This window comes from Vidua macroura, chromosome 7, assembly GCF_024509145.1.
Source record: "Vidua macroura isolate BioBank_ID:100142 chromosome 7, ASM2450914v1, whole genome shotgun sequence".
Classification (NCBI taxonomy): Eukaryota; Metazoa; Chordata; class Aves; order Passeriformes; family Viduidae; genus Vidua; species Vidua macroura.
Window position 1 is genome coordinate 38,751,431 of NC_071577.1, and position 21,673 is coordinate 38,773,103.

At 46.0% G+C, this 21,673-nt stretch overlaps 1 protein-coding gene across 1 annotated transcript in view; it reads left to right on the forward strand.

Moving 5' to 3' along the window:
• The first annotated feature begins 3,885 nt into the window (after positions 1–3,885).
• KIF5C (kinesin family member 5C) overlaps positions 3,886–21,673 on the forward strand; it is a 76,577-nt gene continuing 58,789 nt past the window's right edge. The window contains exon 1 of the mRNA XM_053982644.1: positions 3,886–4,068. Within this exon, the coding sequence (XP_053838619.1) occupies positions 3,943–4,068 (126 nt within the window). The 5' untranslated portion in view covers positions 3,886–3,942. The remainder of the gene's footprint in view (positions 4,069–21,673) is intronic.

The following is a 21,673-nucleotide window of genomic DNA, read 5'->3' on the forward strand; positions in this document are numbered from 1 at the left end:
TTTAACATCCCTTTCCCCTGAGCCACATCTGAGCACCGATGACACCAAGATATCAAATTTCCTGCCTCTGGCCGCCGCTGAGGCCCCGGGATCAATGGGATGTGCATTAGCGCTGCTCTCCCTGCTGACAGCTCCCGCCCCTGGCCAGCACCGGTGTCTGCTCCTTGCACGGAATTGTTCAGCACAGCAGAAATTCAACCTTGCTGCTTCCTCCTGCAGCTCCCTCCCAAATCCAGAGCCCATTCCTGGAGCCTGGAAGCAGTGAAAGGGAGCAATGGTAATGCTGAAATGTTCCCTTGATGCCTCAGGTTTTGGCTTTTATTTAAATTTCCAGGCTCTGTGCTGCTTTGGTGTGCAGCTCTGAGCTTCACATGAAGTGTTGCTGAGCTCTCTGCACAGAGCAGGGAGACAAAACAATTCCTGCTCCAGCTGGGCACCAAGGACAAATGATCCAAAGCTCAGGCCCAGGAGCACAAACAGCGTGGGCTGCAGAGAGAAAAACAAGCAGGATGGGACTTGATCACCTCAAGCTGGAAGTGGCCAATGAACTGCAAGGTGCAAATGGAGCAGAGCTGATCCCAGTGAGAGCCCCCGGGAGCGCTCGTGCATTTTGGGACCATTTGGGTTCCTCTTGGCTGCAGCCCTGGCTGGGCTCTGGTGCTGCCCAAGGTGGATCCATGGAGGAGATCCTTTAATAAATCCCTGCTTTGTTCTGTCACTCTGCTCTGGGGCAGCCTGCTCAAGGTGTCACCCCCATTTCTGTGGCATCACCTCTGTCACAATCCCTGTCACCTGTCCCCTCCCTGGTTTTCCTGCAGCCTCAACACCTTGGCTGCCCTGGAGAGAAATGGAATTTTCTCATTCCTTGATGATCCCAGTCCTCGAGGAAGGGATTTGTTATTCCTTTATTATTCCTATTCGTTATCCTGATATCTTGGGGTGTTTACTGAACTGAAGTTGGCTCAGCTGGGGAATTTCTTCAGGAAAGATCAGAACTTGCTGTCACACCATAGCTGATCTGCCAGGGTGAGCTAAACTGGGGAGCTGGAGAGCTGGGAAAGTGGGAAAAGGAGAGAACATCCAGGTTCTCTTTCTGTGGTGCTGGTAGGGAGGCAATTTTCATATGTGCAGGTGTAAGTAAGCTCAGAAAAACGTATACCTAAGTGGATTTCTTGCAAGTGTACAGCTGAAAAATGACATGGTTTGAGAGGTGAAAGAAATGAATGAGGGTGAAAACAATAAAGTATTTAAGCTCTGCTTTTCTGTATTTTCATGGTTTTTATAAAGCAGGTTCCCACCAAGCTGTCCATCCCACCTTCAGGCACCCAGCCCAGCCTGGGAGCAGCTCACAGACCCAGGGAGGTGCTGATCACCCCCAAATCTGGCTGAAAATTCTCATTCCTACCAGGCTGCTTCACCTGATCTGGTGGTAAGCAGTAAAACCAGCAGCAGCTGGGTGACAATTCAGTATTGTCTGCACTCCAGACAATGTCACGTTGTTTGTGACAAAGCTGCTGGGAAAAGATGGCTCTCTGCATTCTTCCTGATGGCAGATTATACCTGCTCCGAGAGAAAAATCGAGTTTTGCTTATCTCACTCCAAAATGAGCTCTCCATAATGGAGGAAAATAAGGATTAATTCATCCAAAGACTTGTCTCTTATGACTAAGCCCCTACTTGTCATGACTAACAAATTTGCTATTCAGGGTAAAAGCTTGAAACATAAGAGAAATAAAAGGGATAATTGGTAATCCATGGGAATAAATCCCATTATGTAATAATGGCTTATCACATGCTGCACATTGCTAACTCTCCCCCATGGAATTGACTTTAAGAAGGGTGTGAGAGGCTTTGTTGCCAGCCTGCTCCTCACGTCCACCTCAGGTAATGACTGCAAGGAAGGGAGATTTCCATCAAAATGCTGCAGGATTGTCCACCCTCATCTTAATTGTGCAGCTGAGGGTGACTGAACGAAACTCTGGTGGAAACCAGGCCCAGGAGTTGCTGGAGCTTCTGCAGCTTCCCAGAAGACATCATGGATGTTTGGGTTCTTCTTTAAGCAGGAGATTCTTGTCGGGAGAAACTGATGGAGGAGGAGGAGGAGGAGGAGACTTCCCGTGGTATTTCAGACTGTTTCAAATCCTGTGAGTGCAGGGAAATAAATGAGCCAGGAGGGAGAGCTGCAGGTGATTTCAGCAGGTAAGGAAGGAGCGTTTTTAGGGAAGGAGGATGAGGACAGCCCCCGTGGTGAGGAGGAGCAGGCTCCAGGCTGCTTTTCCCAGATGCTGATTCACCACTGGCTGCATCGTGACAAAACTTCGTGTCAACCAAACAAGGTCAAAGCGTCACCCAGAGGCACCACTGCTCCTGCTGCTCTTCCCAGGAACAGGCACGGAGCGACATTCCAGGGAAAATATCCTTCAACCTGGCCGTAGATCCAGCTGTGGCAGAGGCAGAGGGAGAAAAACGCTGAGGGGAGATGCCAAGGGCAGCTTGGAGCTTGGAGAGGGGCTCTGTTGGAGCAAATCCAGAGGATCACCACGAAGCTGATGTGGAAACCAGAGCACCTTCCCTAGGAGTCAGGCTGGGAATGCTGGGGAGAAGGTTGTGTGTGTGGGGAGCCCACAGCAGGCTTCCAGCAGCTGGAAGGAGCTGGAGAGAGACTCGGGGAAATTTAATTTAGATAGATGGAAGGAATCCTTCGCTGTGAGGGTGGGGAGACCCTGGCAGAGATTGTCCAGAGCAGCTGTGGCTGCTCCTGGATCCCTGGAAATATCCCAGACCAGGCTGGATGGGGCTTGGAGCAACCTGGGAGAATGGAAGGTGTCCTTGAAGGCAGCGGAAAGTGACCCTGGGGACAGAGGAAGGTGTCCCTGGGCAGTGGAAGGTGACCCTGGGGACAGTGGAAGGTGTCCTTGGGGACAGAGGAAGGTGTTCTTAGGCAGTGGAAGGTGTCCCTGGGGCAGTGGAAGGTGTCCCTGGGCAGAGGAAGGTATCCCTGGGGTGCTGGAAGGTATCCCTGGGGTGATGGAAGGTATCCTGGGGACAGTGGAAGGTGTCCCTGAGCGGAGAAGGTGTATCTGGGCGGTGGAAGGTGTCCCTGGGATACTGGAAAGTGTTCCTGGACAGAGGAAGGTGTCCCTGGGGTGATGAAAGGTGTCCCTGGGGTGATGGAAGGTGTCCCTGGGGTGATGGAAGGTGTCCCTGGGGCAGTGGAAGGTGTCCCTGGGGTGATGGAAGGTGTCCCTGAGCAGTGGAAGGTGTCCCTGGGGTGATGGAAGGTGTCCCTGGGGTGATGGAAGGTATCCCTGGGGTGGTGGAAGGTGTCCCTGGGGCAGTGGAAGGTATCCCTGGGGTGATGGAAGGTGTCCCTGGGGTGATGGAAGGTGTCCCTGGGGCAGTGGAAGGTGTCCCTGAGCAGTGGAAGGTGTCCCTGGGGTGATGGAAGGTGTCCCTGAGCAGTGGAAGGTATCCCTGGGGTGATGGAAGGTGTCCCTAGGGCAGTGGAAGGTGTCCCTGGGGTGATGGAAGGTATCCGTAGGGCAGTGGAAGGTGTCCCTGAGCAGTGGAAGGTATCCCTGGGGCAGTGGAAGGTATCCCTGGGGTGGTGGAAGGTATCCCTGGGGTGATGAAAGGTATCCCTGGGGCAGTGGAAGGTGTCCCTGGGGTGATGAAAGGTGTCCCTGGGGTGATGGAAGGTGTCCCTGGCCGGTGGAAGGGCCACCGGCGGTCCCGGGGCTGCTCGGGGTCGCTCCGGCGCATCCCCCGCGGGCGCTGCGGGGGGAGGCCCCGCGGTGGCCGCGCAGCCGCGCCCGAGCGGGGCCGGTCCGGGGCGTGTCCGCGGGCTCCGAGCGGCTGCCAGGGCTCCCGGCCCCGCCCGCCCGGCGGCCCCAGCCCCGCCGCTGCCGCACCTGCCCCGCGCAGCCCCGGGCCCGCCGCCGCCATGGCGGACCCCGCCGAGTGCAGCATCAAGGTGATGTGCCGCTTCCGGCCCCTCAACGAGGCCGAGATCCTGCGCGGCGACAAATTCATCCCCAAATTCAAGGGCGACGAGACCGTGGTCATCGGGGTGAGTCTGCCGCATCCCGCGTCCCGCTGCCGCCCGCTCGGGCGGGGCGAGCATCCCTCCTCTCCGGGCGAGCATCCCCCCCACGCGCTGCCCCCCGAGCGCTCCCGGCGGGTCCCCCCATCCCCTCCATCCCCCCCATCCCTCCATCCCTCCATCCCCCCATCCCCTCCATCCCCTCCATCCCCCCCATCCCTCCATCCCCCCATCCCCTCCATCCCGCCAATCCCCCCCATCCCCCCCATCCCCTCCATCCCCCCAATCCCTCCATTCCCCATCCCCTCCATCCCCCTAATCCCCCCCATCCCCCCAATCCCCCCCATCCCTCCATCCCTCCATCCCCCCAATCCCCCCCATCCCTCCATCCCTCCATCCCCTCCATCCCCCCAATCCCCCCCATCCCTCCATCCCCTCCATCCCTCCATCCCCCCAATCCCCCCCATCCCTCCATCCCCCCCATCCCCCCAATCCCCCCCATCCCCTCCATTGTTGCCGCAGCCGCGGAGCGGGATGGGGGCGGCAGCGCTGCCCGCGCCCCCCCCGGCCGGGCTGCCCCCGACCCAGCGGGCGAGCGGCGCGGGGGTCCCCGCGGGTGCCGGGGGTCTCGGGGGAGCCGGGGGGCGCGGGGGAGCCGCGGGCTCGGGCGCTGATGTCATGCCGGGCACTGGGCATGCTCGACTGGGGCGGCCGCCCGCGCCTCCGCCGCGCCCCTGCGGCAGCGCCGGCACCGGAGCTGCCCCGGGGCCGGGAGCCGCATCCCGGGATCCCCATCCCCATCCCCAGCCCGGGATCCCCGTGCCCGGCGGCGGCACGGCGCTGAGCAGCGCTGCGGCATTGCCACCCAAGTTTGGGTGTTGTTTTTTTTTTTTATTATTATTTCCGCGTTTAAAACGACGAAATGGACCCAAATCGCCTCCCCCCGGCCCGGCCCTGCGCGCCCCCCGCGCTCTGCTGGGGCTCGGCTGCTCCAGGGCTTTAATGGGAACAAAGGGTCGGGATGCGGCTCCTTCCCAGCCCAGCACCTTCCCTTTCCCCTTTCCCTCTCCCTCTCCCTCTCCTTTTTCCCTCTCCCTTTTCCCTCTCCTTTTTCCCCTTCCCCTCTCCCTTTTCCCTCTCCCTCTCCCTTTTCCCTCTCACTTTCCCCTTTCTCTCTCTGTTTTCCCTCTCCCTTTTCCCTTTCCTTTTCCCTTTTCCTTTTCCCTCTCCCTTTTCCCTCTCCCTCTCCCTTTTCCCTTTCCTTTTCCCTTTTCCCTTTCCCTCTCCCTTTTCCCTCTCCCTCTCTATTTTCCCTCTCCCTTTTCCCTCTCCCTCTCCCAGAGCAGGTCCCTCAGAGAGCAGCGCTCAGAACCCCCCGGTGCTGCTTTGGCTGGGGGTTCAGGGGCAGATTTTTGGTTTAGCCTGTTCTGTGGTGCTTTATTTCATATATCTTTATTATACATATCATATTATATATAAATATTTCATATACTGGTCCTCTGTGACATCTATTTCCTATACTGGTCATCAATAACATGTTCTGTGCTGTATGGTGATGAAGAGACCCTGCAATTAATTGCCAGCAGAGCTCCTTGCACAATTTGTTAAAACCCTTACCAAAACCTTGAGGCCCTCAGAAACTTTGCTGGTGAAAGTTGCAGAACAGCTGCGAGAAACAAACAAACAAACAAAAAAAAAAAAAAAAAGGTGAATTATGAGCATGAACAGCTTGTGGTTGTTATTTTTTTAATATGAAATGCCCTCTGTCCTGCCAAATTAATTGTCTTTCTGTGAAGGTTAAAGCTGTGGCACCCCCAGCAGCCTGTTAACAATAGAATAATCAAACTGGTTATCAATCTTGGGCAGCAGCAGAGGGCTGGATTTGGCCAGCAGATATTGGGAGGGAAAATGTCTCTGTGCCATTGTGATGTTTGAGAAACAAATGTCAGCAAGTTCCCCTCCCCCTAAATAAATAAGCCCTCAGACATATTAAAAGCAGATTAAAATACAGCTCCTGTAAATCCTTTACAGCGCTGTGTTTTGAAGAGAATTGGAGTTTAGAATTCTCTTTTCCCCACTCATAATGTGTCTTTGTCTAGAAAGTATCTGTTGGCTGGGAAAACAGTAACTGTGATGGTTTGGAAAAAGATTTTTTTTGTCTTGCAGGCAGGAAATAATTCGTTTGGTGAGGGTAAAAAAAGGAAAAAAAAAAACCCAGCAGCTGGTAATTTCCTACCATGGAAGTTAAAAAAAAATAGAGAGAAACAAGGAAAGTGCATGTATTTCTTGATAAAGATATTTCTTTTACATGGATATTCAAGTTGGGGGGTGGTTTGCTATCTTGAAAAATCTACTCAGAAGCTCAGAGTTTGCCTTTCCCTTCCTAAGGCAAAAATTGTAATTATTTAGGATTTTAATCAGCTCAACTAATGCAATGTGTCCTCAAATCCAGCTTCTGTTTTCCGAGGAGGAGCCATCAGCTGGAGCTCGGTGGGAAGGGCTGTGCTTTGGTGGAGTGGAAGGGAGCACAGAAATCTCCCCTTCTTCTTTGTCCTCTTCATTTGCAGCCCTGAGCTCTGGTGTAACTCGATCCCCAGTGGATCCCACTGCAGTAGGAGTGGGAAGTGCTGCTGGTTTTTTAATTATTTTTATTTTTATTTTAATTAGTTTGGAGTGGCTGCTTTGCTCCAACAAAGAATGCCTGGCTGGGGCAAGGAGTCCTGATCTGTGGAAAGGCACCACCAGAGCAGAGTTCCTTAGGAAAAGTAGGATTTCAGTCTTCAAAAAGCTCTTGGGAGCAAAAATAAGCCAGGACCAACCAGTTTTGTTTTGTTTTTTTTTGTTGTTTTTTTGTTTTACTATAGCATTTGAAAGCACTGCAATGCAGCTTTTATTTTTGATCCGTGGATTGGAAAGAGAAGGGTTCTATTAAAATTTAAAAAGACCAAACAAAACTATCCACTTCCCCTCGGAGGAATTATGTCATCATGTAAGAAAAAAATAAAATACAACTGATTTAAGGGAAACATCTAATTTTTTTTTTTTTTTTTTTTTTTTCTGACTAGTAAGTCCGAATAAATTTATTTCTTCCCAGTAAACACGGGGAAAAGGCTTTCTCCCTGAATTTCCCACTGTCATCTCCTGTTACACTTCCCTGGGGCCTTGGGCAAAAAAATTACAGCTGATGACTTGGTATTTCTGGGAAGGAGCAGCAAAGAGGGGAAGTTTAACCACTTAGGCTGGAGTTTCCTTAGGCTGGGCTGGGGCTGTGTGAGCAGAGCTGCCCCAGGGCAGTGTCCTGACTCCTTTCCAGCTGGATAAATCACTGGCATTGGGATCTGAGCCCGGGTTTTGGGATCTGAGCCCTGGGTTTTGGGATCTGAGCCCCGGGTTTTGGGATCTGGGCCTCGGGTTTTGGGATCTGGGCCTCGGGTTTTGGGATCTGAGCCCTGGGTTTTGGGATCTGAGCCCCGGGTTTTGGGATCTGACCCCCGGGTTTTGGGATCTGACCCCCAGGTTTTGGGATCTGATCCTTGGGTTTTGGGATCTGATCCTTGCGTTTTGGGATCTGACCCCTGGGTTTTGGGGTTTGGTGTCTCCCGTCCATCTGTGTGTGAAGCACGCAGGGTGAAAACCTTTTCCCTTGAATTCCCCTTTCCTCCAACCAGACAAAAACTCTGTGTTTCCGTTCTGCCAGGACGTCTAAAACCCAAAAAGCCTTGGAGGTGAATCTCCCCCTGTGAGCAGGGCAGGAAAAGGGGATAAAGGGGATAAACCCAGGGCTTCCCTCTGCGCTTGGCTGCCCAGGAGCCTCACCGGGCTGCAGCTTCCTTTTATCTCCCTCTGCTCCTCTGCAGCCTCAAGGTGACTCTCTGGTGGATTGTGCTGCCTGACAGACCTAAAAATGTGGTTTTCTGGCTGCCTTGCTGCTCGTGGGGAGCGTGGAGCTGTTTGCCCAGCAGCTCCCGGAGCGTGGCCGTGTCCTGCTCCTCCAGGTGCTCCTATCCCCGAGCACCTGGGAGGGAAGGATGCAGAGAGCCTCAGCACCTGCTGGGATAATCCCTGGGCTGCGTTTTAGGGTTTGGGTTTATCCTTCCAGCCAGCTCTGATGGGAAAACAAATAAGAATTTAGTTGTGGAGGGGAGTGGTGGTTTCAGGTTTTCACCTCCTTTTTTCTCCTAGCAGCCAGCACGGGGCTGGTCCGGGGGGGGTTGTTCAGGCAAACATCTCCTGGTGGGAAGCAGAACATCCCAAAGCAGCTCGGGAAGCTCCTGTTGTTCCCGGGCAGGGACAAAAGGCTCTCCACCGTGGGGTCAGCTGCTCCTGGCGCTGGGAGGGATTTGTAAAGCCCGGCTTAGCAGGAGCTGCTGAGCTCTGCAGAGTCCGGCTCAGGCAGAGCCTCCCCCTTCCCCTCTCTGCCCATCCCGGGGGGGCTCCAGCCCCGGGGAAATCCAGGAGAGCTCCTGGATCGGTGGCAGGACCGCCCAGGACTGGGATTTACTCGCGGGGGGGGGGAGATTCTGTTGTCTCTCCCGTGAAATATTGCACATAAATAAGTGATGTGGCCCAAAGCAAACAAACCATCACCTGATCCTGCTGTGCCTGGTCACTGCTGCTCTGCAGTGTCACATTCCAGGGGAGGAATTCCTGTGCAGGGCTGAGAGCTGGATCAGCCTTGTGGGTCCCTTCCAGCTGGGAATATTCTGTGACAGGAAGGAAAACAAACGTTGGTGGCCGATTCCTGTCTGAGCAGGGTTGTGCTTTTGTTTAATTAATTTTTTTTTTTAATGCTTTCTGCTATAAGTACTTTTTGGAATGTCTTGTGGAGAGCTTCTCGCTTATTTTCATCCCTTTATCTTTTATTCCATATGTATATAAGTGAAGCCAGCAGAGTTTGTGCTAGTGAAGAGCACGTTCTAAAATCCCTCCTGTACAAAGACCTCTGAGTGCTGTTAAACACTTGTCACTCTGTGGGTAAAACAGACCTTAAAAAAATCAATAAATCCTTGAGATAACGAGCAAATGGCTGGTTTAAAAAAATATAAAAAATTAAAAATTAAAATATAAAAAATATAAAAATTAAACAACTGCCCTGCTGGGATTTTTTTTTTTTTCTTCTGTGTGTGCATCTTTTACCAAAAGCCAAGTGTCCATCTCTGCCCCCAAAGTCACAGCCCCTGTGCCTGTGGAGGATTTGTTCCTGGTGTGACTATAAAAATCTCCTGCCAGGAGCTCCTGCTGGATGGGAGATGTGAGGCTGTGTCTTGCTGGAAGAACTGGCAGAGAATGGGAGGTGCTGTTCTCCTTGCTTTTTCTGTTCTTTCCCAGCTCCTCTTTTCCACTGAGGACTTGTTGGAAAATCCCAGCTCTACAGAGACAGGGCAGCTGAGAGGGGTTTTAAAAGATTTTATTCCATTTTTATTCCATTTTATTCCATAAAAATCTTTTAAAAGATTTTTAGTCCCGTAGAAGGGTGAGACATAGAATGGTGCTGAGTTTTACATCTCTTATCAGAAACCACCCCATTTCCTGGTTGCAATCCCTTATAAATGTTTTTCAGCCCTTTAGCTTTTCCCACACAATGCTGCTCATACTTCTAACACCAATCACCTGTAATTTTTCCCCCACGTGGTCCTGCTACAACGCATTTTTCACAGTCCTAATTCTCCAAAATGCCTGGTCATGGTTTGAAGCTTGTTGGAACTTGTTTCTAGTTCAGTCTCTCTCTCCACAATGCCATCTCTATCCCATTCCTTCCTCAGTCAGCACACCTTATCTCAGAGTTTGCATGCAAGCTTTATTTTTGTGTACAAACTTTTTGTCCAAGGCTGTGTGAGCTTTCGGGCAGGTTTTTGGGAATCCTTTACAAACCCAATCCTCACAAGGACCGGGCAGGGTTTGGTTTGGAAGGGAGAAGGACTGGGTTTGGGTTTGCTGAGAAGGACTTTGGGGATACAAACACTTATTTTTTTTTCCCCCCAGTTCCTGGGGAATTGGTGTTTTCAGGCAGCTGCCAAAGGCTTTTGTGGGAGCTGTGTGTCCCACAAGTGTGCCCACCCTCCCTGCACACCCTGGCATTTTCCTGCAGCCTGGAATAACGCCTGGGTCTTGCTGCTGCTTCTGATTCCACGGAGGAGCCAGGCTTGATGTGCTCATCCCCTGTGGCTCTGGTGCTTTCAGGTCAGACTATTTCCAGAGCTCAGCACTGACAGATCTGGCTCTGGCTGGTTTTATTTTTCCCTTTGGGGTGGTTTTGCTCCGTAGGTACCTCGGGAAGGAGCAGAACCCTGCGGATCGCGTCGCTGTTCCTTTGGGAAAGAGCAAACACGGGCTGGTCCCACTGGGTCGGGATCACTTTTTTATTCCCTGCACAAAACCAATGCCATTTGCTGAAGAACTGGTGTGGCTGCTCAGGGAGCTGCTCCCAAGTTTGGTATTTAAAGCAACTCCTGTGCTCCACACTTGTTCTGGGGGGAAGATTACAACCAGGGGCCTGATGAGGTGACTGAGGAGGGGTTTGGTTCTGGTTTGGCAGTGTGTTGGTAAAGGATGGAACTGTTCTGGGGCTGATTATCAAGAAATATTTTAATTTCTTGTGGCAGGGAGACTCCCATGAAGCGCTGAAGCAAAGGTGCCGTAATGTCAGTGGAAAAAAACATCTGTACTGATAAGGATTTCTCCAAATATTCTCCTTTTCCACTGTGCCTTTGTCTAATCCCACAAGCACGGGTTTTGGGATCAGTGGCAGCCAGTCCAGCTCCTGGGATTCTGCTGGAACTGCCCCACGTTTGGGAGGTGTTCCCAAGACAGGGACACTTCCCAATAAATTTCAAACCAAACTCCTTTTCTGCTTGGCCCGTTCTTGCTGGGTTTAAGCCAGTTCTGTGGGGACAGCGTGGTTTGGGGGGGGTTAGTTTGATTTTCCTCTGGCTCCTCAGCTGTTCTCCCTCTGGAATGGGCATTCCTGCTCTGCCAGGCTTGTCTGTCAGGGCTGAGCTGGTCCAGCAGGGATCAGGATGTGTTTTATGGATGCAGCTGCTCCTGTGTTTGCTCTCCTGTTTTCTAAAAGAGTGGTGAGAACTCAGGTGTGAAAATGTCTTCTGTGTGTTGGTGGTGCTGCTGGAAAGATGATTTACTCGAAATGAAGAGCACATTTCCTCACCCAGGCGATTTCCCTCTTGTGTTTTCTCAGGGCATCTTTTTTCTCCCTTTTCCCAGTCCCCCGTGGGCATCCTTCTCCAAACCTATCCCATCAAAAATATGGATTCTTCCTTAAACCTTCAGAACCTAAAATACAGGTGATGGATTTCAACAAGCTAAACTGTCAAACCACAGGGAAAATGGAGTTTTAAGCCACCCTGTGTTGTCTTTTCCTCTCTGGTACCTCATTTTTTTTTGGGATCAGAAGGTTTAAACACTGAGCATCATTCCTGGGTATAGTCCCAGTCCTTTTCCTTCCCCTGGGATGCACCAATCAACCACTGGGGCTTGGATTTGTTTTGGCAAGTGTTTGTTGAGCCTGGTGCGGTGAGATTTGGGGTTTTTGGGGTTTTTTGGGGTTATTTGGGGTGCTTTCTGTGCTCCACTGCAGAGGGTTTTTCCCGAGGCTCCCTGCCCCAGGGAAGCTCCCGTGTGTGCTCAGGGTTTCAAACTGTGCCAGGAGAATCAAAGCTGTTCAAAAAGAGAAAATTAGGGGAGCAATGCCATTTGTAAGGCTCTAATGTTGATCAGCTTTTCTCTTTTTGTAGAAGTTTCTGTGGGGAAACGGGCTTGGGAGTGATATTAAATTTTGATTTTTATTGATTTTTATGTATTTAACTTTGATTTTTATTACTCTGCTGCTGACACCCGTGGTATTATCCTGGGTGTCCTTCCTGTTGTCACGAAAATGCCTCACTTAGGATTTGTTTTCTTCCAAAATTCCTTGTTCTGTGCTGCCTGAGGTGTCTCCAGGTATTGCCACATATTCCTAAAAACCCCACACGATCCCATTTCCCCCTCAGCTCCCATGGCTTGGGGCTGCTGAGGCTTTTTTGGTTAAACTCTGGCTGCTGTCGTTGAATGCAGAAGCTGATCTGGAATTTTGGTGTGAATCTTTTCCTCCTAAGATCCCTCCTAGACAGTTTGCTTGTAGTTTGTTTTATTTTTCTTAACACCCCAAAGATGCTTTTGTGCCTGTTTCTGTTTGGTTCTTCGAGTCACCCATACTTACCTCCCAAATATTCTCTTTATTTTCCCTTTTTTTCCTTGATTTGGTGTTGCTGCAACCTTTTAAAAGCCAGGTGTGGAGGCAGAAAAGAGATTTGGAGTTGCTCAGTAATGGTTTGACACTTTGCATTTGCCTGTGGTGTTGCCAAAGTTTGTTTTTCCAGCTCCCCTGGAAGGTGCACGGTGCTTGTGTGTGAACTGAAAAAAAAGCCTTAATTCAGTTTTATTGGGGTTTGCAGTGTGAAAACATTGCATAAACAATCCTGGCAAACACAGCAGCAAAAAATTACCTCGGAGTATCCAAAATGGGATCTTTTACAGCCTTAAAGGTGTGGAGTCTCAGGCATGGGGTTGCTGATGGATTTCTGGGTTGGTCCATCCATTTCTATATATTTATGGCCTCTTTGGTTTTTGGATTTAGAAGAAAAATTAAAAATTTTCCATTTTTATGGGAAATGCTTGTGATTGTTATCAGATTCCTGTTAAAATATCAATAATTGGTGACAGGACAGCTTCAGAAAATGTCTATTTTCCAACTGTGAGACAGAGCCTCGTTGACACCAAGAATGTGGGATTTTCTTTCTTTCCCCCCCCCCCCATGAGAAATGAGTATCCAGAGACAAAAACTTAAATATTTAATAGTATTCTTTGCTAAAAGTGATTCATTTTTTCCTCTCTCTGCTGAGAGAACTCCCTTTCCACTGCCTCGTTGTGATGATGGACAGGAGATGCTCTGGGCTGGTGTAAAAATCTCTCTCCTGGCTCAGGGGATGGAGTGAACCCTGGAAAACTGGGCTGGTTCTGAAGCTGCTGCAGAACATTTCTCTTCCTCGAGGAGGATTTGATACCAAAACCACATTAAACCACCCCAAGGCCTTCCACACCTTTTTTTTGCAGTACCAAACATCCCCGAATTTCCGAGATATTCTTGCTATGGCAACAATTTCCAGTCAGCAAAATACGGTTTTTGGCAGGTCCTGAGCTGAAAACCTCTGGTTCTGAGGGGTGAAAGTTGAATTTCCAAGCCACACTGACACCCAGGAATTATCCTGGCTGCTGAATTATTCCCCCATTTAGGAGAGGCTGAGCAGGAGAGCATTTCTCTGAATTGGGGGAACTGGGTTAGGGAGTATTTTTAGCCAGGCCTTTGCAGAAGTTGGGTTTTTCTGCAGCTGTAATCTCTTTTTTTCCCCTGCCTGCACTGCTGCAATCTCTGCTGGATTTAGAGCAGGGAGATGAGGGGTGATGCTGCAGCTTCTCCCAGGGCTGGGTGAGGGGGGGGTCTCACCTCATTCACTTGGGGAGGATCTGCCAAAAATCCTCCCAGAAAATCACCTGGATTTCTGTTAATGCACCTCCAGTCACATCCATCCTCTGCTTCTCTCTCCCATGGCCTTTTATCAACATCATCACCTTTTATTTTACTCCCCCCCTCTCTCCTTCTCTATTATTTCCCCCTCTCTCCTTTTCTATTACTTTTCCCTCTCTCCTTTTCTATTACTTTCCCCTCTCTCCTTTTCTATTATTTCCCCCTCTCTCCTTTTCTATTATTTCCCCCCTCTCCTTTTCTATTATTTCCCTCTCCCTCATTTTCTTTTATTTTCCCCCCTCTCTCATTTTCTTTTATTTTTCCCCCCTTTCTCCTTTTCTATTGCTCTTCTCCCTCTCCTTTTCTATTATTTCCTCCTCTCTCCTTTTCTATTATTTTCCCCCTCTCTCCTTTTCTATTATTTCCCATCATCTCCTTTTCTATTATTTCCCCCTCTTTCCTTTTCTATTATTTCCCCCCTCTCCTTTTCTATTATTTTCCCCTCTCTCCTTTTCTATTATTTCCCCCTCTCTTCTTTTCTATTACTTTTCCCTCTCTCCTTCACTATTATTTCCCCCTCTCTCCTTTTCTATTACTTTTCCCTCTCTCCTTTTCTATTATTTTCCCCTCTCTCCTTTTCTATTATTTTCCCCTCTCTCCTTTTCTATTATTTCCCCCTCTCTTCTTTTCTATTACTTTTCCCTCTCTCCTTTTCTTTTATTTTCCCCCTCTCTCCTTTTCTATTATTTTCCCCCTTTTATCTTTCATTTTTGCATTATTATCTCCCCTTTTATCTTGCATTTTGCCTGCTTTTCTCCTCTCAGGACCTCTCCCTGTGCTTTTTGTGTTTTCTCCCCCATTTCTGGCTCACCCACAAACACCCACTGCAAAGCTGCTGCCCCTTGGTCTGATTTTTTCCCTCCCTTCACGGCGTCTTTCACAGTTTAACTTCAAAGCAAAAGCCAGCTCAGCGCCACAAACAAACCCCAAAAGCAAAATTAATCTCAGTGCTCAGGAGCACGCGGAGAAACATTTTCCTGGAGAGAAAAGAACGTTTGCTCGTGCTGGTGCTGGAGGATTTATTCTCTGTGTGGCTGGCTTTGTGCGCAGCCCAGATTTTCTGAGGATTACGGGGTAAACTCGGCCATAAACTTCAAACAAAGCTCTGCCAGCAGGAAAAAAAAAAAAAAAAAATGTATATATATATATATATTTCTGTGCCTCGTGGGATGCTGGGGCTGGGCAGGAGGAAGGTGGGAATGCTGGGAGGGGCTGGGGGAAAAGGCAGCCTGAGGTGGTTCTGTGCCAGAATGGATCAGAGTGAGTCACTAAATGTGGCATATTCGTGCTTGCCTTGAAATGAGCCATTCTTTATTTCATATATCATATATACCATAAAATATTGACTAGATACGATATACTATATAATAGATATGCTATATAATAGATGATATGTGATTTATAATATATACTATGTAATATATACGGCATTATAGATATAATATATATTTATATATATAATATAAATGCATCATATATAATATATAATATACTATATATAGTATATAATATATATAATATATTATATACTATATATAATATATAGTATATATATAATATTTATAATATATATAATAGATGTAATAGATGTAATATATAATATAAACACAAGATTATATTATATAAACACATTATATATATAACAATATATAATATTTTAATATATATATATTATTATAATATTATATTATTATAATGCCATTGTCATATATTATGATATATTAATGTAATATATTGATATGCAATATATTAGAATAATTGAATAATACGGATATTATTTATATATGATATCTACATTATATATTATATATGTTATATATTAGATATTATATAGTATATAGTATATAGTATATAGTATATAGTATATAATATATAGTATATAGTCTATATATTTTTATATATTTTATATATTTACATTATATATATATATATATATATATATATATAATATATATTTTCCCCCTCTCTCCTTTTCTATTATTTCCCCCCTCTCCTTTTCTATTACTTCCCCCCCCATTATATATATATAAAAAATATATTATATATAAAAATATAAATATATATTTTATATAAAATAAATATAAATAGAAATAGAAATAGAAATAGAAAGATATTTCAGATTTTTGGGGCTGTGGGAGCTGCCTGGGCATGCTTCAGGCTGATTTGGGGAAATTCATTTGGGGTTCTCTGCAAGGCCAGAGCCTGGAAGCTGCAGCAGCTGCTGGGCTGGGAATTGAGAGCAAATTCTCCTGTGCTGGAGAGAGGCACCTGCAGCCCCTGGCTCTGGGGTTGGCTTTGTTTGGGATTGTTAAAATGAAAATACTGCGCAGTGCTGAGGGGGCTGGAGTCCTGCAGAACGGCTTGGGGCTTATCAGGAAGGGCAAGTGCTTATGTTAATATTTAAAAATTCTTCTTCTCCTTCTCCTTCTCCTTCTCCTTCTCCTTCTCCTTCTTTTTCTTCTTCTTCTTCTTCTTCTTCTCCTTCTTCTTCTCCTTCTTCTTCTTCTTCTCCTTCTCCTTCTCCTTCTCCTTCTTCTTCTTCTTCTCCTTCTCCTTCTCCTTCTTCTTCTCCTTCTTCTTCTTCTTCTTCTTCTTCTTCTTCTTCTTCTCCTTCTTCTCCTTTTTCTTCTTTTTCTTCTTCTTCTCCTTCTCCTTCTTCTTCCTCTTCTTCTTCTCCTTTTTATTCTTTTTCTTCTTCTTCTTCTTCTTCTTCTTCTCCTTCTCCTTCTTCTTCTCCTTCTTCTTCTCCTTCTTCCTCTTCTTCCTCTTCCTCTTCCTCTTCCTCTTCTCCTTCTCCTTCTTCTTCTTCTCCTTCTCCTCCTTCTTCTCATCATCATCACCATTATTATCATTATTATCATTATTAATTTTTATAATTTAAAATAACAGTTTATTAAGTTTTAACACTGTATTTTTTTACAATAATTTAAATAATTATTTAGTCTTTTATCATCTTACTGCATTTTAATAATTTAAAATTTTAAGAATTATTTTAATAATTAAAAAAAAATTAAATCATTAAGATTTTTTTTTTTTTTCAATCCTGTATTTCTTGCTGCAGGAAGGGTCACGAGCCACAGAAATCTGTTTTTTCCCATTTAAAAAACCCCAAAAAATCAGCAAAGAAAGGGCAAGCAGTGCAGCTGGAAAAGGGAACTGCAGCCCTTTGTGCTGTGGGGGGCGGTGCTGTGGGGGCGTTTTGCCAGCTCAGAAATGGCAATTTTATTCACATTTCTTGTTGAATGAATGAATGAAGGAAATGAATCAATAGTAGTGATAAATTCAATTTAATTCATTTAATAAATAGCATATCATTATATATATTGATATCTATAATTATATATAATAGAATATATTTAAGATATAAAATATGTATAGATAATATATAATAAATAATTATTGTATATCTTGATATATAATAATATATAATTATACATATTATATATATAAATACTAAAATATATAAAGAAATTATATAAATATAAATATATAATAAATACATGAATAAATATTATATATAATATATGTTTTTATATATTTATATATAATATATTATATATATTATATATATTATATATAATATTTAATCAATTATTTATTTATGATATATTTATATTTCTATATATTTACATATACATAGATACATATACATATAGACACATATATATATTTATATATATTATATAAATTATATATATAAATATATATACATTAAAAATTAATTATACATAAATATAAAAATAAATATTTATATTTATATATTATTTATATTTATATATTATCTATATAATATATATTTATATATTATTTATAGATTATATATTTTTATATATACATATATAAATGTAAATATAAATATATAATAATGAATAAATATTATATAATATATATTTATATAATATATAATATATATATTATATATTATGTATAATATTTAATCATTTATTTATTTATGATATATTTATATTTCTATATATTTATATGCACATATACATAGATACATATATATACATATATATAATTTATATATATGCACATATACATAGATACATATATATATTTTTATATATATATAAATTATATATATAAATTATATATATACATACACACATATATATTTATATATTATATATATATATTTTATATACATATAAATTTTATATATAAATTAAATATATAAATTATATATATATATATTAAAAAATATATATATATCTGAACGAAATGAATTCCTTTACCAGGGATGCAGAACTGCAATGCTCTGTGTTCCTCCTGCTAACGGGTGCAGAACCGGGGGAAGCAGCAATTCTGCTTTTTTGTGCTTTTGTGAGGGGTTTTTTGTCTCTCTTTTTATTCTAATTACTGGTGGAATTTTATGAACGGGGACACTGAGCATCACCAAAGCAAGCACTGCTCGAGGCCCTGCCCCCACACATAAACAGCTTTTCCAGACAAATAAAATACATTTTATTTTAGGTTTTTCCTATTTGGGCTTTCCTAGACCCTGCTACATCCGGGAAAGAATCCTTACTTTTCCAAAATACGATTTAAATTTACGATTTTTGGTATCGTTAGCTCTTTCCCACGTGCTCGTGCTTGAGGAGGACACGTATTTAGGGTGTGGCACGGGAATTGAGGAAGTATTTCAGGTGTGCTATGGGGTTTGAGTAGGGTTTTTGGGTGTGGCACAGCGTTTGAGCAGGTATTTGGGGTTTGAGCAGGTATTTGGGGTGTGGCACAGCATTTGAGCAGGTATTTGGGGTTTGAGCAGGTATTTGGGGTGTGGCACAGCATTTGAGCAGGTATTTTGGATTTGAGCAGGTATTTTGGGTCTGGCTCAGGATTTGAGCAGGTATTTCAGGTGTGCTATGGGGTTTGAGTAGGGTTTTTGGGTGTGGCACAGGGTTTGAGCAGGTATTTGGGGTTTGAGCAGGTATTTGGGGTGTGGCTTGGGATTTGAGCAGGTATTTGGGTTTCAACAGGAATTTTGGGTGTGGCAAGGGGTTTGAGCAGGTATTTGGGGTGTGGGATGAGATTTGAGGAGGCACTTCAGGTGTGGCACGGGGTTTGAGTAAGGTTTTTGGGTGTGGCATGGTTTGAGCAGGTATTTGGGGTGTGGCACAGCATTTGAGAAGGTATTTTGGATTTGAGCAGGTATTTGGGGTTTGAGCAGGTATTTGGGGTGTGGCACAGCATTTGAGCAGGTATTTTGGATTTGAGCAGGTATTTTGGGTCTGGCTCAGGATTTGAGCAGGTATTTCAGGTGTGCTATGGGGTTTGAGTAGGGTTTTTGGGTGTGGCACAGGGTTTGAGCAGGTATTTGGGGTTTGAGCAGGTATTTGGGGTGTGGCTTGGGATTTGAGCAGGTATTTGGGTTTCAACAGGCATTTCAGGTGTGCTATGGTGTTTCAGTAGGGTTTTTGGGTGTGGCACAGGGTTTGAGCAGGTATTTGGGGTTTGAGCAGGTATTTGGGGTTTGAGTTGGTATTTCGTGTTTGAGCAGGTATTTGGGGTGTGGCTTGGGATTTGAGCAGGTATTTGGGTTTCAACAGGAATTTTGGGTGTGGCAAAGGGTTTGAGCAGGTATTTGGGGTGTGAGCAGGTATTTGGGGTGTGGCTTGGGATTTGAGCAGGTATTTGGGTTTCAACAGGAATTTTGGGTGTGGCAAAGGGTTTGAGCAGGTATTTGGGGTGTGGGATGAGATTTGAGGAGGCACTTCAGGTGTGGCACGGCGTTTGAGTAAGGTTTTTGGGTGTGGCATGGTTTGAGCAGGTATTTGGGGTGTGGCACAGCATTTGAGCAGGTATTTTGGATTTGAAAAGGTATTTGGGTGTGAGCAAGTATTTTGGGTATGGCTTGGGATTTGAGCAGGTATTTCAGGTGTGCTGTGGGGTTTGAGAAGGGTTTTGGGTGTGGCACAGGGTTTGAGCAGGTATTTTGGGTGTGGCATGGGGTTTCAACAGGAATTTTGGGTGTGGCATGGGGTTTCAACAGGGATTTTGGGTTTCAGCAGGTATTTCAGGTTCGGCATGGCATTTGAACAGGATTTTTGGGTGTGGCATGGGGTTTGAGCAGGTATTTGGGGTTTGAGCAGGTATTTGGGGTGTGAGCAAGTATTTTGGGTGTGGCTTGGGATTTGAGTAGGTATTTCACGTGTGCTATGGGGTTTGAGTAGGGTTTTTGGGTGTGGCACAGGGTTTGAGCAGGTATTTCATGTGGAATGGGGTGTGGGCAGGTATTTGGGGTTTGGGGTGGGGTGTGGGCTGGTGTTTGGGGTGGGGTTTGAGCAGGCATTTGGGGTGGGGTTTGAGCAGGCATTTGGGGTGTGGGGTGGGGTTTGAGCAGGCATTTGGGGTTTGAGCAGGTGTTTGGGTGTGGGCAGGTTTTGGGGTGTGGGGTGGGGTTTAAGCAGGTATTTTGGGTGTGAGCAGGTATTTGGGGTGTGGCGTTGGTTGTGAGCAGGTATTTGGGGTGTGAGCAGGTATTTGGGGTGTGAGCAGGTATTTGGGGTGTGAGCAGGTTTTGGGGTGTGGCGTTGATTGTGAGCAGGTATTTGGGGTGTGGGGTTGATTGTGAGCAGGTGTTTGGGGTGTGAGCAGGTTTTGGGGTGTGGCGTTGATTGTGAGCAGGTATTTGGGGGTGTGAGCACGTATTTGGGGTGTGAGCAGGTATTGGGGTGTGAGCAGGTTTTGGGGTGTGGCGTTGATTGTGGGCAGGTGTTTGGGGTGTGAGCAGGTGTTTGGGGTGTGGTGTTGATTGTGGGCAGGTGTTTGGGGTGTGAGCAGGTTTTGGGGTGTGAGCAGGTTTTGGGGTGTGAGCAGGTTTTGGGGTGTGGCGTTGGTTGTGAGCAGGTGTTTGGGGTGTGAGCACGTATTTGGGGTGTGAGCAGGTTTTGGGGTGTGGCGTTGATTGTGAGCAGGTGTTTGGGGTGTGGCCTGGCCCGGGCAGTGCCCCACTGCCCCAGGGCAGGGCACGGGGGGCTCAGGGGGTCCCTCTGTCCATCCCTGGGCTCTGCAGGTGGTGGCTGTCCCCTCTGCCCCCCTCCCCCAGGGCTGCTGAGCCGGGTCTAACGCTGGGCTCAGGGCAAGGCTTGAAAAGGAGGCACACAGGACTTTTCTGTCTTCAGCTTCTTCTGTTTATTGTTATCTTATCAAAACTTCAGCACTGTCTGCACCAGACTCTGCGTGCAGGAAAAGCAGCACAAAAATGGCCAACAATCTCTTGTCACGAGGCTTTTTAAGTCTAATCAAAAATGAAACTACCCAATTAAGAAGTGACACCTAGATTATTTTCCTTTCTAACCCAATAAGTGACCCCTAAAGACCCACAATGAGGATTTTTCTGCCCATTTACAAGATACCACCCAAACCCATGAAGAAGAAAAAAAGAAAAAGGAACACAACACCCTGTACCATCCATCTTGTCCCCATCTACGACATACTAAAACCCCTAAAACCTAAATTTCTCACCCAGGTGACATGCTAGGCTACTCTTTATAACTTATTTCACACTTTTGTAGTCTCCAGTTTATTCTGAGGCTTTGGAGGCTTTCTCCATGAAGGAGGGTCAAAGTCAGGGCTTCCCTGGGAGTCAGAGAAACATTCCCCTTTTCCTGGGTTTCCACAGGGGCAGACCTTGCCCTGCAATGACCTCTTGGCAGGACTTGTTCTGGCAGAATACCCCAAAAGGGCATCACAGTGGTTCTGCAGGTGCTGCAGTTGTTCTTGTGCCACGTGGAACTCCAGGAGTGCCCAAATCTGGCTGTGACAAAACCCCAGCCAGCTCCCTGCTGCCCTGTCACTGCAGAAGTGAAGGGATGGGGCTATTTTCAGGCTAAAAACGATTTATTGCTCAGATAAACATCAGTCTCAGGGGCTGTGAGGTTTTAGAGGAGCAAGCATTCAGCCATAGCTCAGAGTAGTCACAAGTTTCTTCATTACAAGAAGAAATATATATAACTTTCTAAACAAACATATAACTTTGTAAACAAGCAGTTGTCACAGGGTTTATTTTACTTTTCTGACCTATCACCTTTACTTACTTTTGCTGCACTA